We start from the raw sequence: 18,375 nt of genomic DNA, 5'->3' as shown, positions 1-18,375 counted from the left end.
GCAGTGGGAAAGGCACAGTCGCAAACAGGAGAGATGCCTTCTCTTCCTCCAGCCTGTGGTCTCCCTCTGGCTCCCTCTATTGGCAGAGCCTAACAGGGACCCGGCTGCAAAGCAGATGTGGTTAAGAGGCTCCCAGCTCCCACGTCACAAAGCAGAGGCTAGAAGAGGTTGTGATGCTGGGAGTCATAGCTGAATGTCTGACAGAGTGGTCCATCTTAGGAAAGTGCTTAAAGAAAAGCAAGTCTAACCACATCACAAATTAATTACAACAGAGACATTAAGAAAGAGATGTTAATGCACTTTGTGGAGAGCAGTGGACGCACCCATGCAGTCTGTCTTGGCACTGTGCGCGTGAGTGATGGGCTGGGAGCACCAAAAGGTACTAATAGGGACTCTTCAGATTGAAGAGAAATTCTTGAAAACGAGACCTAAAGGATTGTATGAATTTAAAAGCACAGAACTCTTTCTTTAGCTAAGAGTTGGGTGGCAGGGGAAAGTCAAAAGTATTCAAATGATACCATCCTACTGCATTTGCAGAGTGCAGTGACTGCGTTTTTAAACAGTAGGAACTGTGTTTTTAAACAGTAGTAGGGGAAAGAGTGCGGATGGATGCCCAGGAAGGGGATGGCCAGACGCGCACGGAGAAACCCGACAGATTCTTTGGAGAGAGGAAGAGATGGCAAGTGACATGCTGTACTCGGGAAACAAGACACAAAGGGAAAAAAGATGAAATTAATAAAAGGAAAAGGAAGAAAGATCAAATTAATAGTAAACATAATATAAAGTGGAAGAGAAAAAAGTAAGCGTATCAGCTGTTACACTGTTGACAACCGTGACTGGTCACAACGGCCACGTACGGGTGAAGGATGTCAGATTCTGTTCGAACACGTCACACACCTGCCGAGGGCTGCGTGTTCTCTATATGACGTCCACTTAAAACAAAGGAACGTGTTTTAACCTTAGTGAAGGTTAAAAGTTACTGGATTGGCAAAGTGGTACCGAACAAAAAGAAGGATGAGAAAAGGTACCCTCGAAGGTTCTGAGCAGGAAAAGAATCAAGAAGCCCAATTATGTAAGGATAACAAGCACAATTTGTGAAGACAAAGACTTGTCTTTACTAACCTTTGTGCATCAGTCAGATTAGAGGTTCAACATATGAATGAAAAACGGTTAGCTATTAAAAGACTACTTGAGTAAAAAAAAAATAAAGGAATTTGTGTAATCATTCTTTCCTTAACAATGTCTGCCCTGGCCTTGGTGGAGGAATCCACTGAGCTTCACCGTGAAAGCGCTGACCACGGGAGAGAGGGCGTGAGTCAGGTGGTGTGTGTGTCTGGGAGGCATAGTGCAGGTAGATGGGGAGGGGTTGCCTTTTGGTTCAGACTTGAAAGTCCTTTGAAATAGAAAAGAGAAGTGTTGGTCTTAGAATGGAAAAGGGTAATGTCTTCTCTTGGGCCAAGTTTCCCAAGACTTACCACAATAACTAAGGACATAATTTCAAAGTATGTGTCCTGGCAAAAATAGGACCTTTATGAAAAGGAAACATAAGTGCAAAACACTGTAAAAGGTGCAGTGTATGTTTTGTGTCCGTAAGGATACTAAGACACCAAGCTGCTGTACGTGCAGGGATGCTGCTAAGATGCCCACCCCTGCCGCTCAGGTCACCAAACCAGCAATATTGTCCACGTTTCTTATCTTCAGGAGGAAGCCATCTCCCACCGCCACCTATCCCTGGCTGCAGCTGCTCATCTCCAAAGGGGCCAGTGCTTGGGTGCTTGGCGGGGGGGGGAGTTAATGGCTTGCCCATCTGGACCAGCGAAAGGGATTTACCCCAGAGATACCTGCATTTACCCTTAGTTCCCTTTTCTTCCAGCTGACTCGATGGTTGTCCTCAGCCAGCATCTTAGTAAACTCACCCATCCAGTGCGTGTTTGCGAGGGGGAGGGGCACAGGTACTTTCTAGTCAAGTCTCCAGTAGTAACAGGTCATATAGGGGCGTTTCCCTCCACTCCTTCCATGGAACAGTGTACGGCACCGCTCAACAGCGTGTGTCTCTGCCTCCCCACTTCTACCGTTCTTAAGTTGTATTTTGAATAGTATAGCAGTTGATACATGCTTTAAGATAAAAAGTTGATTATTTTGGTTGAAGATGTCTCTAAATATTCAGTCAAGCCGGACGAACCAGCAGCCGTAGGTCCGTGTAGTAGAGGGGAGACCAGGGTGCTCCCGTGTCGTGTGTGTACCTCGGGGAGTTGAACTGTGAATTCCTAAGGAAGAAGGGGGTGCGTGGGCCACGAATGTGGTGACATTAACTTGGGAACTAAAACCAGAATGGTTTTCAAATGTAAACACGTTTTCTAGTTTAGGAGGAGAGTGTATTTGATAAGAAAATGATCGGAGGAGAGTACAGGACAGGTAGAACCCGTTCCCAGGTGACAACCGAAATGGGGACTTCGGGTACAAAGTGACATGCACTGTGTGTGCACGTGGTCATTGATCCCCCCAGGGGGAGGGGGCATTGCCGGGTTCTGGCCACGGGGCTCCCCGGCAGCAGCGGGAGGACCCTGCTCCAGCACCACCTGGGGGCTTGCCTGGAAAACCTCCAGGTTGTGGCTGAATTGTAGTGTGAATGCAAACAAAACCACTTGTTTTTAATGTTCTTGTAGAAAGGAGGGAAACCTTCCTTACTAAATTTGAATGACATTTTAAGTGATATTTATGTAGAAGCATAGATGACCGAAATAAATATCTTCTCGGTTATACTCAGAACCAGGCCATAGTGCGGTTAAATAATACTGATTTACTGCATGGCTAGCTAGATTGCAGTTATTTGACTTTCCAAGACAGTGTTAGCTATTGCTAAGTAACCATTATATAAAGAGTACCAATGTTCCATAGTATTAGACTTTACTCATACTCTGTATTTATTCTTTCAGCAGTATCTGTTGAATGTCTGCCAAAATCCAGGCACACTTTAGTGTCTGGCTGCGATGGTGTAGGAGACAAAGCTCTTAGCCCATGGCCCACGGTCTCATATGTATGTGTGTGTGTACATCTGTCTTCTTCCGTGAGATTGTGGGTCCCCAAAGTCAGGCTGTCTGGCTACGCCTCTCACTAGCCTTGCGACCTTGGACAAGTGACTTACAACTTTGGTAAGCCTTGGCTTTCCATAGCTTCTCTGTACCTCAGCCGCCTCATTTAAAACACAGCGGTCCATTTGATAAGGCATTTGTGAGGATTAAATGAGTTATACCTGGCAAGTGCTTAGAACTGTACCTGGTACAAAGGAAGCATTAATAAATGGTAGCTCTTCATCTGTTGCAAATACGGGTGTTACATATAGATGTTAATGGAGCTACATATAGGTGTGATATATGAATATAATAGGGCTACATAAATGTCTGTCTCTAATTATTTGGAAATCTCAGTGGACATACATTTCTTTCAGGATTTTAAATAATTTGATCTGAAAAGTATTAAGCTTGCTGTGTACTTTTATTTTTGTAAGGTCTTATTAATAGAAAGTCGTATATTTGTTCTGGCATTATTTTTAATAGTCTTATAATTAGTTTGTTGAATTACCGACTCAGCTTTCCTGTTTAAAAAATGAATAGTAAACAGTATTTTGAATGCTGGTTCAGCATGTTCTGACAGAGTATGATGCATTAAAATAAAATTCATCATTAGCATTAAAAATGACCTCTGAGGTTGTAGACCCTCATTTTTCTTTTCCAGTGTTTAAACGGTCTTTCTGAGTCCAGTACATTGCAGTACTTTGCAGATCTTGTCTGCGTATAATGGTCATTGTCCAGTGTTAGAGAATTATTTTGTCAAATCATTTTCCCTCTTAACAGTCTCAGTTTCCCATTTATTCTCTCCCATTATCTGAGGCTCCTGTCAACTTTCCCTCAGTAATATAATGGCCTTCTACATTAAATTATGAAGTCGTTTTTCTAGGCTAGAATTGTGTAGAATTCCTTACCTGTCAGCCTGCATAAAGATAAACCTGGGGATTTGCGAGTGGCCAAACGAGCAGAATACAAGTTCAGAGCAACACTTAGGACCACTGAATGGTAAACCGTGGTGGGAGAGGGCGGGGGGTAGTTTTGACTCTGGCAGACTCTGACTGGGTATAATGAGAACAAATAAAAATGAGCTTGTTTTAAAATAATTATGGGTAATGCAGGGTTTTAAAAGTGCCCTTATGTGACCACAGAGGTGAGTCATGTAACGGAAACTGATTCCTGCAGGGAGCTAACCCTTCAGGAGCTTGAAGAAGCGTGGCTTGGGGAGTCAGGTCAGGTCGTTTCACGTCTCTTGTGTCCTTCCCACAGCTCAGCTTTTCTCGTGTGAAACAGATGGGGGGAGGTGGTAATGCCCCCTCCAGGGAGGACGCTGACGGGGACTGTGTGAAAAACACCTAGCTCCAGTTTGCTCCCGTCACCCTTAAAATGCCCTTCCCACTTTCTTAGACCCCTTCGTTTTTATGTGCAAACCAAAATAAATAGAACTAGATTTATGTAGTGTGTATCTGTGAAAGCTGGATGTGTATGAGTGCTTTATTGTTACTATTTTTTCCTTTAAAAGAATGTATTCAAATAATATTCATTACAGGAGGTTTACGTGGTTTTTAGAATTCAGTTTTGCTGGGGTGTCTTACATCTCTCCCCTGACCGAGAATATTCTGAGAAGAGGACCATGTTGGCAGGGCTCGCTGTGGAGGGGCAGAGCTGACGGCTGTTTGTTTCATTAAAGCTTAGGCAAGCTTTCCAATTACTTAATGCAAATAAGAAAAGTTTACACTAAACTCCTACTACTTTCCTTAAAACTCTAGAGATTTTAAATGGGGAGAGATACGTATTTAAAAGAAGGAAATTTAAATGAAACTTATTATCACTGGCTTAATGTAGAATATCTGGCCAGGGGATCTGAAATAATAGGTGGGAAATGCCAATAAATAAAGAGAGTGTATTCTCTGAGACACTTGGTACATGTAGTTTTATTGTGGGATAATTCATGGGGACCCGGGCTGCAGGTCTCTGTGAGGCCCCGAAAGCCTCGGTGTCTGATTTGGCTCAAAATAAGAGAAAAATGGTTTGATCTTATGGATATCTGCCCTTTCATAGATGGCCACTGACTAGAATAGCTTGATGGAATATAAGACCAAGGACACTGCAGGGGCGTTCCAGAAAGAACTGAGACTTTCTGAGAATACAAGCAATTGTTCTTTGCAGAATAGCTGTTAGATAATCTAAATGAATCAGTGAAAGAAGAAACTTATTAGAGGAAAATATTGCTGTAAATGATTTTCATGGAGGGGATGGTTGGGGAAATAGGGGTGATACACTTAGAAACTTCTAATCTGTTGTTTTTACTTCTAAAGTGAAAACCTCAACTAGTTCCACCATTTTTGTGAAACTCGGCCCTTCAAAGTAATTGGAAAGAAGGCAGAGCTGCCTTCTAAAATTTGCTAATTTTTTCCTAAAATTGCAAAGGTGATTCTGAGCCTCAGTGGGCCCTTTCAAGCCTTGCACTGATTTTCACTGAAAATGTCCTGTGTCCTGTGCTGCGTGTGTGCTGTGGTGTGTGTGCACGCGTGAGTTTTAAGAGAGCCCCTCAGCGCCAGCCTTTGCTGGGTGAGGCAGCCGCCCTGGAGCCCGAAGGGACGCGCGCTCTCTCAGGGACGCCAGACCCAACTGGTGGCTCCGCAAAGGCGCTGCCTCCTTCCCTGTGTTGTGCAATTAGTTCTTGGTTAGATTTCAGTTCAGGTGTCTGTTCTCACTCCTGTCATTTCATAGTATCCTCACATTTTACAGACAACACATTTTCAGAGTCTGGGCTTCATGAAGGTAGGGCTCTTGTCCCTTGTCGCTCCTCATTTTATTCTCGGTAACCAGGACAGTGTCCGTGACCCCATGATTGTATATTGAAAGCGTCGGGAATTCCCCGTACTCGGGCTGAGCGTCCAGGGTTTGTCAAGTGGCAGGAAACTAACTGTAAGGGCGAGGCTAGAGACGCGAGTGCCCGCCGAGTGGGAGCACCCAGTTTGGGAAAGTGCTCCTGTGTTTCGTTTACTCCTCGCCACCACCGTTGTCGGGAGCTTTTATGTTATGGGGCTGATATATTTAACTTACGATGTTTGTAAAACTTTTAACTGCAAGGGACCTTAAGAGTATATAGACTTAAATATATTAATATAGTTCATCCTTCAAATTTTGAAGCTGCGAAAACTGAGGTTTATTAAATCGTACAGCTGAGTTGCTGGTAGTAATGAGAATTTGTTCTGGGACTTACTGCGGGACTCCTCAAGATACAGCTCTATTTGTGAGGATAAATGAAAGTAACTGCAAGGATTTATTAAGAAAGGCAAATAATTTCTTTATAGTCACTTTGTGCCACTCCCAGTGTCTGTGCAGCCAGGAATCAATCATAATTAGGTGTTGCTATTCCAGAGTCTCTGACAGCGTGGAGTATGGAATGCCTTTTACAATGAAAGTATTAAAACATCCATCTGTTTTAAGTGACTCGGTGTAACTGGGATTAAATCACACTTGTGACACTCAGTGTGGCGGCTCGGCCCTTGTCGGTTGCAACTTGTCTCTGGTTGTTTCTTAAGTCCTCCGGTCTTCTGTTTTCTGCCGTTCGTCTGCCATTCATTCCTTCATGTACCGGCACGCGCACCAGGTATTTGCCGAGCGCCTGCCGGGCAGCAGGCATCGGGGTTTAGCCTGGAACAGAAGCCCACCGGGTCCCTGCCCTTGTGGAGCTTACAGACAGGTGGGAAGGAGAGAAAGGCAAGTGCAAGGACGGGGCTGCCAGATCAGTATTGTCCATGTTTAGGTGATTTTAGAACCGCCTGCAGGTAATAAAAAGAAAGCAGAACTTCTTTCTGGTGAAAAACTTGGAGATTTTCTTCCTTCCTGAAAATCGCTGCTTTCTTTGTATTCCTGACACCATAGTGGGTACTGTTATTATTCTTGCTACTTATTGGGTTGGCCAAAAAGTTTGTTTAGTTTTTTCCATGTGATGGCTCTAGTAGTGCTTAGTTGTCTGACTTCATTTGAAACAATTTTGTTAGATTGTATTATGACAGCTGTCATATCAGCGTACATTTAAAAAAACTAATCAAAATTGGTGAATATTTGTGCAGCCATTTTAATAATTGAAGATGGAAGAAGATATACAACGTTTTTGGCATATTATGCTTTGTTATTTCAAGAGAGGTTAAAGCACAATTGAAACAAACAAGATTTGTGCAGTGTATAGAAAAGGTGCTGTGACTGATTGAATGTGACAAAAGTGGTTTGTGAAGTTTCTTGGTACTATTGACATTTTGCCCAAATAATTCCTTGTGGTGGGGCTGCCTTATGCAGTGGAAGATATTTAATAGCACCCTTGGCCCCTACCCACGAGAAACCAATAGTGGGAGATAGCCGACATGCTCAAAATATCCAAATCAATAAAGTTATTGGTGAAAATGTGTCTTTTATTTTACAGAAAAAAAACTAAATGAACTTTTTGGCCAACCCAGTACCTAACATCCATTGAATGCTTATTCTGTTACAGGCATTGTGCTAAGAGCTTTGTGTATGTAGCACCTTATAAGGTGGGTATTATGCCATTCCATTTTACTCTTGAGAATTACAGGGCCCAGGGATGTTCACTAAAGTATTAATGCTCAGCGAGTAAGCAGTAGAGCCTTGATTTGGACCCAGAGTCCAACTCCAAAGTTTGTGCGTCTGTACCAAGTGTTGCAAGCTGAAGAACCTTTATTTTTTATTATAACAGTGAAGGTTTTTGTGCTCATCTTTTTGCTTTTATTTCACTAACTGGGCAAAACTTTATGACATTTCTTAAAAGTTCAGCCACTTTTAACTCCATTTGTAATGAAAATTTATGCCATTTGCAAGTGAACTCAGAAAAAATATATTATTAAAATAAACTTTTAAAATGTGATATACTGAATGTGGTAGACATGAGAAAAATCTAGTTGTACTGAATTCGTATTCTAATGTAAGTTTTATAATAGTCTTCCATACGCATCGAAAGTGCCTTGTGAGCACAGTGCTTGTCATCTAGTAGGTGATCCATAAATGATAGTAATTTTTAGTATTTTACTTTCTGCCTCACTTGTTAAGTAGATAATATTTTTTACTTGCAGGTGATAGGCTTGTGAAAATGCTTTAACTGCACAGTTTGGTAATCTGAGTCAGTAACCTCAGCAGTTACCAGCACAGTATTCTCATGTGGACCACTTCATCGTTTTTAATGTCACTCACCTTTTATGTTTCTCCAGCATTTATTTGGGTACAACTACATTTTGGTCCTTGAGGACTGTGGCCCACGACCTTTAGTATGCATCAGAATTGCCTGGGAGCTTCACTGAAAGATAGTTTTCTGCTCCCCTCACCCCCGCTGCCAAGATTCTGGGCCCAGTCGGTGTGGGGCGGTGCCTGAGAATTTTCATTTCTAACAAGCTCCCAGGTGGTGTAATCATACATGTCCAGTGAGTTGATAGATGGAATCAAGATGTTGCTGCTCTTATTGTGAAATCTACTGCGATGTAATATAGAGATGTTTGGTTTGTGTAAGTCTGATTGTTCTTATTACTTAAGAAAAAAATTTCCTAAGCAGTTACTTTTGCATTAGAGAATTTCAAAATGTTGGTTTTAATTGTTTCTATTATTTATCTTCATTCAAGAACACAAAAACAAGGTTTAAGGGAATACATTATAACTTCGGAATATATTTTACAAGGTGATTTTACCTATTGTAATTGATTTCTGAGAATTATAGGGTATCAGGATGATGTAGCAATTTAAAAATAGTAACAATTTTTTCCTTTGGCCCTTCCCAAGAATTTTTAAAACTAAACTTCGATAGACTAGTATTGAGTTCAATTTGTTGCTCATCATTTCCACTTATAAAGTAGGTTTCACTCAGAGTTTCACTTATACTGACATAACAATTTTACCTTTCAAAGCATCACTTAAACCTTTGGGGATATGATGGTATAGAGGGGTTATTCTCTCCAAGAAGAAAAGGCAATCAGAAAATCTTTGTCCATGAAATTAGACTGAAATGTACTCTCACTTATCTGAATACCTTTATGTGCCAGGCTCTGTGGTGAAGATCGGTGCCAACGTAATTTATCTTTTTCAGGTACAATGAGGGGTTTTAGTGAGCGGTAACTTAATATGATCTAATTGTGTGATGAGGTTACTGATAAACCTAATGCAATTGGATGCTTTATTGATAGAATGAGCATTGTGTGCAGGTCTTGGGAGGTACAGTTCTGTTTTATTTTGCTAGACGGCGTCTGCTGTGTTACATCTAGTTTGGAGCTCAGGGGCACCCTGGAGTGGCTCCAGGTGCGAGGGGCCCTGCTGCTGAAAGGTCAGGCCAGTTCTGCATGTGAGCATTGTTGGCAAATGGGACTTACTCAGTGGGAGGGTAGACACCTTAACTTTCAGTCGCCTGCTGCGATATAAGATCCATGAGGACAGGGGCATGTCTGTCTTGTTCAGCACCACATCTGTAGCGCCTCCTACAGTGCCTGCTGTGTGTTCAGTCAACAGTTGACTTCAGCCCATTTTGAGGGGGAAGAGATGGTCACTTTCAAATATTTGTCCTGTCGATGGCTCGTTAATTAGATTTATTACTTGTATCTCCAGAGGACAGATGGTGGCACCAGGGATGGAATTTCTAGGTGGGCAGATTTCAGTTTTACATAAGAAGAACTTTGTAAAACCAGCTTAGCAGTCACACGGAGGAACTTCGTGTCTTCGAACTGTTATTTTAAATGCTCAGGAAAGTTTGCGTGGGGATTTGCTAGAAAAGGTTCTTGCTTTTGATGAACTGGAGGCCAAGATGATTTCAGCTGGTTCTATTTTTATTTAAGTATTTCATTAAAAATAATGTCAACTGTTAAGTGTTTTCTTTCTTAGTTAGACCTTGCTTGTCTTTCCAGACTGAAGCAAGGCAAAGACCTGGAGCGCGAGAGGGCCCTTGCCAACGAGCAGCTGACCAGGGCGATCCTCCGAGAGCGGGTGTCGAGTGAGGAGGAGCGCGCCAAGGCCAAGCACCTGGTGAGTGGTAAACGTGGAAGGAAGAGAAATGTCCGGTTTGTAAGGAAATCTCTGATGTTTGGGAGCAGCTGCGTGCTCCATGCCAGCGATTAGCATTGATAAAACTCATTTTCTTTTTGCCGAGGTTTCCTTGATTTTTGCCCTTTACAAATAGCCAACACTTTGCTGAGATGAACCATGAAGGACTTTTTAGGGCAGGTAACTTCAGAGTGAGTGCAGTAGAAGAGTAAAAGTCAGTACCGGGGACACAGGCATCTTGCCTGGAGGGACGGTGTGTGTGCGCAGTGCTCTCCTTCCCCCCCTCTGACTTCACGGCACTGAAAACCCTGGGCCTGCAGCCTGGCTCGTTTCTCTGCCCTGGCAACTGTCAGCTGTTCGTCTGGGAGGTCTCCAGCAAAGGCCAGTCCCTCTCTGGGGCTTAGAAAGCGGAAAACATAGAGCCAGGGTTTGGGGAACCATCTTTTTTTTTTTTTAGATTTTATTTTTTTATTTCTAGAGAGAGGGGAAAGGAGGGAGAAAGAGAGGGTGAGAAACATCGATGTGAGAGAGAGGCATCTATCAGTGGCCTCTTGTATGCGTCTCAGTCAGGGACTGAACCTGCGACCCAGGCACGTGCCCTGATCGGGAATGGAACTGGCGACCTTTCACTTTGTGGGACGACACTCCAACCAGTTGAGCTACACTGGTCAGGGTGGGGGAACCATTTTGTTTTAAAGAAAAGAAATAATTAAAACATTTTTAATTTTAAAGGTTACATAAACATGTCTAAAAATGATTTTTAATAGAAAGAAGAAAACTTAAAGGGCACCCATCGGTCATTCTCTCACAGCCACTATTGACATTGAGATGCGTTTCCCTCTGAATAAACAATTTTTATTCCCAGGTCTGTTACATATTTAAGAACTTGGATAACGCTGTATGTAGTGTTCAGCATCAGGAACATTTTCTTATATAACCAAATGTTCTTCTGAAATGTAGTGTTTAATGGCCAATAATATTCTGTGTTCTGTGTGCAACATAACTTGTTAAGCGATTTCCCATTGTTGGATGAAAGAAGAACTGGTCTGGGTGAGGCCGGGGGCCTGACTGCTCAGGCCCCACTTCCGCCTTCTAGAAGCCCACGAGTGACCCCTCGGAACCATTAGTGCTCATCGGAGCATAGTCGGGAACTCACGGCCAAGTACACTGTGATTCTGGACCACAGAACTGGGAACGCAGGACTGGGCGAGGTGTCCTTAGTTCAGCAGGCAGTTGGGAATTGTTAAAAATTTTAGGAAGAGGGTCCGTTTCTGTTCTCCCATTCTTTCTCTTGGTCCTTTCTTTGCGAGGCTAACCTATGACTATACCAATAAAAAAAAAATTAAAGGAACTACTAATGTGTGATGAATCCACTGCTTTGGTGACTCACCCAGGGTCCAGGCTGAATGAGTAAACAGTGAAGCCAGAATAGAGGTGATGGATTAGGAAATGTCCGGTGACTGGCTGGTCGGCACCACAAAGGATGGCGCGTGTTGAGTGGAACTGAGGCCGGGCGATGCGGCAGGATGGCCCTTTGTCACGAAAGGGGGATAGTTTCAGAATTAAAGACAATAGTGCTGGGTGAGGCAGTCACTGCCGATAGCAGTTCTACACCTGAGAGTCATTTCCACTAATGCCACAGCCTCCCAGTTGGAAGGCCGGGTGGAGTGGAGGCGGTCAGCAGTGCGTGTGTTTAGGGAAGGTGGGGATCAAGCTCCTTAGTTTCTAGGGGGCGGAAGGATCCTTGGTTGGCATTTTTCTCTGTGCCGCAGCTCTCGCCTCTTGTCTTTGAATCCCTCTCCTCTCTACCAGGATGGCATCTGATTCAGAGGGTCAGACATTTGAGCAGTGGCTGGTGGCCACAGGAACATGGCTGTCGACCGTAATGTAGGTGCCCCATGACTCTGAACACCTTTATCAGACTGCCCCTCTGTTGTCATTATTCATTATTATAGAAGACACACGTGTTCAGTGGGTCAGGGTCAGAAAACAGACACAGAAACATTAAGTCACTCCAATTACCACTCTGCAGAGGTAATTACTGTTAAGTTTTTGGCTTACTGTTTTTATATTCCTTTTCACACTCCACTGAGTCTGTAAAAAACATTTATATTAGTATGGGTATATGTATAGCCCCAACCATAGGTGATAATAAATATAGTCTTGTATAATTCTTACAATAACCCTCACATTTAAAAAATTAGACTCTATGGTAAAGGTCTTTCTATACCAATAAATATGTATTTGTGTGATCATTTTTAATGGTTGAGTACATTTCACTAGATTTCCCTCTAATTATTAAATCATACAGGGATATTGTAGAAGACTTGGGAAATACAGGCATTACTAAGGGACGCCCTCATACCCATCAGGGTGGCTGCTGTCAGAAAGACAGACGATGACAAGGTTGACGGCCACGTTGCGGGAGGGTGAAATGGCTGGGCCGCTGCGGACCACGGCGTGGCAGCCCCTCAGACAATCGAAGCTAGAATTACTGCATGATTCAGCAACCCTGCTTCCGGGTACCTAGCCAGCAGAACCGAGAGAAGGTCTCAGAGAGATATTTGTATGCCCGTGCTCACAGCAGCACTGGGCACAGTAGCCAAAAAGTGGAAGCAGCCCACGGGTACGACAGATGAGGGGACAAACAGAAATGTGGTGCACCCAGGCTGTGGGGTGATATTCAGCCTTAAAAAGGAAGGAGATTCTGACACATCGTGCAGCATGGATGACCCTTGAGGACATTTATGCTAAATGAGACCAGCCAGTCACAAAAGGACAAACACTGTGCAGCCCCACCCGCGAGAGGTTTCCCGAGTGGTGAGATTCCTGGAGACAGTGAGTGAAGTGCGGGTGCCGGGGCTGGGGCGGAGGGAGGGGCGGGAAGCTTTTGAACGGGTGTGGGGTTTCCGTTCGCAGCGTGAAGAGGATCCTGGAGGGTGGCTGCACAGTGAGGGGAAGGTACTGTGCATTCCTGAGCTGCACACCTCTAAGTGGCTGAGATGGTAAATTTTATGTGTATTGTACCACAATTGAAGGTTGGAAAAAACTACCAAGAAGTTAAGCAGTATTGCACATATAATTAATGTGTAGGGGTATAAAGTTCCTTTTGGCTTTCCCCCCATGGATACCGTCCGGGTTGTCAGATTCTGAACCCCCCGCCTTGTAAAAAGCGTGGTGTGGAACTTCAGGCCGACTGTTGTCCCTGACTTTCCTAATCCCAAGCGGGGGAAGCGGGCATCCTCTGAGCCTGCGATCCATGGGAGAGTCACCCCAGGAACGTGCACATCCGTCTGCTGCGAGGGCTGGGTCCCCCCCGCTCCTGTCATCCTTAGCCCTGAGATGTGGGACTCTGAGTGATGGCCCAACATTGATTCGTTCCTGTCTATTGAGAACCCCAGTGTTGCAGCCCGTGCGAAAGTAAAGGTTAGGTTTCACACATTTGCAGGAATTGGAAAGCTGTCTTTCAGGAAAACCAGGGGAAAAAAACCCCAAACTGATGTGATGTTGGTACTGTCAAATAAAACGAACAACTCCTTCGCTCCCGTCTCCCCCATCCCCTGACAGCTGACATTTAGATGGCTGTCTCCTTAGATGTGAGCTCAGGCTTTCTTCCCACAGTTGTAGCGGCTGGCTTTCTTAAAGCCCTTTGAAGGGCAGTGTCACTGTGGCCTTGTTGTCAAAGTTTTGAAATAGGATCAGATTGAAACTTTCCCCTTTGGAGGAATTGCTTTAGCTGGAGAAGCCGTAAGTCCTGCTTTAGATTCAAGAAGGGTGCACCAGCCCCTCCTCCTGCCTCCGACTGGTACCGGTATTTCAGTCAGCTGATTTTACCCAGAGGTTTTAGGGGAGGCAGTTCACTGGTAATTTTACCTACATGAAGTATTAATTAAAATTCACACTAAAGCCAGGGTTCTTGGGAGCAGGAAAGCACCTTGGTAAAGAGTGACGACTCTCCTCCTACGAAGGCATGTCTGTGGTTCTCCGTCTTCGGACACGTAAGAATTGGAGGCACAGAAACGTGGACTTGGAGAAGTCTGGGGCCAGCTTGCTCCCCGCAGGCTCAAGATCAACCATCCCACATAGAGAAAAAAAAAGAATGAAGACTAAATAAGAGGAAACCTGTACAGTTAATGTGATTTGCCATTTTGTGTATCTTCTAAGATCTCATGCATATAAATCTAATTTGCTGTGTCATTAGGTTTTTTTTATATATATATATATACAAAGAGCAGGGAGTTGACTTCTTCTGACTTTGCAATTATATTTGATTTCTTTTTTAAAATGTCAATTAAAATTTGATCGACTCTTTTTTCTTCTCTCATTAGGCTGTTTCAACATTAGTCCTTGCTCATTAAATTTAAACTTGAAAAGAAGCCCCACTTACCTAAGGGAATAGTTGAAGTATTCTGGAGTTTATAAACTTAAATGTGGAATACTCTTCTTCACTCTTTGGACAGGTGTTTTATTGAGTGCTTATTGTATGTTGGATTGTGAAGATGTATAAATGAGAAAGACAAAATCCTGTCCTTAAAGAATTCACAGTATCATGTGGGAGACAGATACATTTAAAATAATGTTAAAAAGTGTTAAGTCTGTTATCGAGCCATGCTACTTACATTTTTGTGAGAATTTTCACTTTTGTGAAAGCAGGGACCTTCTTTTAACTCCTTGCTACATCTTCCTGTACTCAGTCAACACACACTTGCAAGGAGTAAACAGTCAGCAACGACTCGTTGATTAAATAAATGGAGAATGGAATCTACTCAAGCCCTGGAAATGGGGGGAGAGGAAATGGGGAAGAACAGAAAAGATGTCCCAGGGAAGTGGTGCCTGAGCTGAGTCTTGACGTGTAGGAACTGCACGTGGGGCTGAGGCGCCGGGCTGGCCCAGCCCGTGATGGTGCGGTGGGCAAAAGCACGGAAGCGTGGGGGCCGCGGGGCACCGCGGGAGCTGCTGAGTGGGACACGCAGCGCAAGGACTGTTGAAGGAGGAGGCGGAGGAAAGCGGGCACGGCTAAGGGTGTGAGTCCATCGACGCCTGGACTGTTTTTATCCCAGGTTTGAAGGGGAGAGATGAATGGTTAGATGGGCGTTTTGAGCACTCATTCTAGTGAAGTGTGAAGGATGGAGCCGAGGAAGAAATGACTGGAAACATAGAGGTCATTCGCCAGATCACGAGGTGTTTCCGTCCCGTTCCACGTTCCCCTCCATCACAGATTTATTAAACTCTGTGCCAGGCACCGCTGGTCGCTGGAGAGGCACAGGGGAGGTGAAGCTGTCGCTTTTCCTCGCAGTCTCCCGTCAAGTGCAGGGTTCGTGGGGAAGGTCATTCTTACCCTGGGTTTATTTTTCTATTTATGTTATAATTTGGAATTTGTGAAGCCTCATAGGGTTTAGGAAAAAACACTGGAAAAGATGGTAGGTGGGTGCATAAATCTGGTTTTTGCAAATGTAAGTGACTGTTTCACCAAAATGTCCCGTTTCATCCCGTTTCCTTTTTGTCTGAAATGCTCCAGTGGAGCAATCAGGAAGAATTGATTAATTTTGTGCTGTGTCCTTTTCAGTGTTTTGTTTGTGCTTCAAACTGTGACAATCGAAATTTCGTGGTAAAGGAGAAAAAGGTTTTGAATGTGGGATATGGAGGGGAATGACTAAATTGAAGTTGATAAGAACACCCACCTCTGTCCAAATGTAAGTGAGGTCCTGCCCCAGGGCAAAGGCTGCAGTTGGGGTGGTAATTTTAACATGATCGATAGGGTTCGTGCCCTGACGTTCTGTGTAAAAAAGCAGTGAGTGATCAGTTGGGGCTTTTAGTGTCACTGAAATTATCCCGGTGAATGAAGTGACAGTGTAGCAGCAGTTATCCTGGGTTCTTGGCACTTAAAGGTGCGTAAACTTTTTGTTTTTATTTTTAGTTTTTTGCTATTTTGGGGGGTCCAGCTTAGTACTTTGATTTTAACTCCTACCAGTGCCATCCCTCTGGGTTATACACACTGTGTGCTGGGTTTCTTGCTATTGACCACAGGCAGCAAACACGAGGCCCGCAGGCCGAATCCCGCCCGGCACCATGTTTCTACACGGTAGCAGTGCCGAGCTCCTTGCCCCTGGTTAAGGAGTAGTTACATTGCTACAGCCCTAGAATTACCTTCGGCCCTTTGAAGGCAGCTGCGAGGCTGACGTGGCCCCCAGTGAAAATGAACTCGACACCCCCGCTGTAGACGCCGAGCCCCAGTTGTTCTGACGTGCATGGAGTATTAATTTGCTTTCAGTTTCAAAAATGAAGTTGGTGGTTCTGACTTGTGCTTTGGGCACTGTTTTAAATGTAGAGTTTCTACTTTATGTTTGGGGGATCTAAGCCAGCTCGATATATTCTCCTCAGTATTATTAGTAAGAATGGGACCTGGGATCCATCTGCAAGTCCCAATCCTTCTGACTTGCTCAGTTACCATCTTATCAGGAAATGTGAAGGGCAGCGCCCCTCAGCACGGGTGGGAGCAGAGTGCTCAGCGGCCTTGTGCCTTCTGTGTGCATGGATTCAGCAGGCCCTCGTCGCTTCCAGCTCAAGGCGTTTGTGTTCCATCCTCTCTCTTTATGTTCTTTGCGATGTGTGGCCCTTGCTTCCTGTGTGCATTAAGGCAACATTATTATTGCCAGATGGTATGCATAGAGCCCTGTGAAGGGATTGTTAATCCAAGAGTGTTAGCCCTGGAGGGCCAGGGCAGCCTCAGGTGTGTTAGTTTGCTGCTGCGGTAGAAAGGAGACACATGTTTTGTCTCAGTCTGCCAGCCCAGCCTTTATGTTCAAGACCCAGAGAAAGAATAGGACTGTTATTACAGATTTCAGTATTGTTCATATACCAAAAACTTAACCAGCTGAATATATTTTCCTCAAGTATATGTTGTCAAATATCCTCCTCGTGCAGCTCTGCAGAATTACCTAGGGTCTTAACCTTACCGAAGAGCCTCGGAGAAGCAAGATAGCATGCCGAGCAGATGCGGAGGGGCCTGGAGAAGAGAGTGGCTGAGCATTCTGGGAGTGGAGATTAAATTTCACTGTCAAGACTGGCAAGTCTGTCCAGTGAACACAATGGAGAGGTGACTGCAATTTGCTCGTATTGCTTCTTTCTAAGGGACTATCTCAGCCTGTCTGACCTTGGTGACAAAGTGATTAGAGAAGAAAATAGCACAGTTGAGTATAATGCTGTTGATGTTCTTGCCAACAACTAGTTATGTTTAAAGACAGTTAGGAGGAGCAACTCTGCTTAGGACGTGCTGTCATATTTCCATCCAATATGTACTTTAAAAAATGCATCAAATTTCTTGCAAGCTGGCTGGCTCAGGGCAAGTCTTGTTTGAGCCGTGTCCTATGTGGTAGCCCTGCCATAAATAGCATATTGACATCCCATCACTTGGGTCATTATGGGTGTCACAGTGAGGTATGGAGAGCACTGAGTAAAAATCCATAGATAAGTGCAGTGCAAAGAGCTAGTGATAATTCCATCTCTTTATAATGACCTGGCATTTATTGTTGACTTATTTGCTTCACTGCCCGGTCTGAAATGAACTGTCATTAGGGCCTTGGAATTTTATTGAACTAACATCATAACCTCATTTCCCACTGTAGAGGCTAAGAAATATGGTCCTGAGTGTTTGCTTTAACCCGTAACAAATTAAAAGTTTAACATAAGCATAGTGAACTCCATCAGTCTTTAGGAATCCCAAATAAGAGTTTTGCACATTATGTTTTGAAGGAGACCGTAAGGCAAATGTGTTCCTTTGTGTTCAACATCGATCTTTCCACTTTGTCTTCCATGGCCAGTCTTACACTGTCAGCTCTGACACAGCCATGGGGAATTGCTCTCAGCCCATCGTGCGTGGACCTGTGGTTTCGTGGATTCAGTAGTGAGTTGTACAGCAGTGATGTTGAGTGTGTGACATGCCAGGTGCAATGCAGTCTGCTCATTTTTGTTTACTGGACATTAAATGCTTCATAATGTTAGACGTTCTTGAGCAGCTCTGTATTTATTCCTATATATACCTGTTTTTATTGCTGAGGTATGATTCTTAAATGGAACCGAGTTTGCTCTTTCCATGTTTGTTTATTCATTTACTTAGTTTTAGGGAGTTTTAGAGAGAGGGGAAAGGAGGGAGAGAAACATCGATGTGAGGGAGAAACATAGATTGGTTGCCTCTCGAACACATCCCGACCGGGGACCAAACCCACAACCCCCACAACCCCCACAACCCCCACAACCCAGGCGTGCCCTG

The 18,375-nt window shown here is 44.1% G+C and overlaps 1 protein-coding gene and 1 non-coding gene across 4 annotated transcripts in view; both read left to right on the top strand.

Moving 5' to 3' along the window:
- CHCHD3 (coiled-coil-helix-coiled-coil-helix domain containing 3) overlaps nt 1–18,375 on the top strand; it is a 264,641-nt gene that overhangs the window by 84,482 nt on the left and 161,784 nt on the right. For all 3 annotated transcript variants that reach the window (XM_036010917.1, XM_028525538.2, XM_028525537.2), the window contains exon 4: nt 9,971–10,088. In XM_036010917.1, coding sequence (XP_035866810.1) covers nt 9,971–10,088 — 118 coding nt within the window. The remainder of the gene's footprint in view (nt 1–9,970; nt 10,089–18,375) is intronic.
- Nucleotides 14,062–14,192, top strand: LOC114508266. The gene has a single exon (XR_003685512.1). It is a non-coding gene; the product is annotated as a small nucleolar RNA SNORA38 (small nucleolar RNA).

This window comes from Phyllostomus discolor, chromosome 10 (assembly GCF_004126475.2).
Source record: "Phyllostomus discolor isolate MPI-MPIP mPhyDis1 chromosome 10, mPhyDis1.pri.v3, whole genome shotgun sequence".
NCBI classification, from domain to species: Eukaryota; Metazoa; Chordata; class Mammalia; order Chiroptera; family Phyllostomidae; genus Phyllostomus; species Phyllostomus discolor.
The sequence above is the reverse complement of the archived record's forward strand: the minus strand, read 5'-3'. Positions and strand labels throughout refer to the sequence as shown.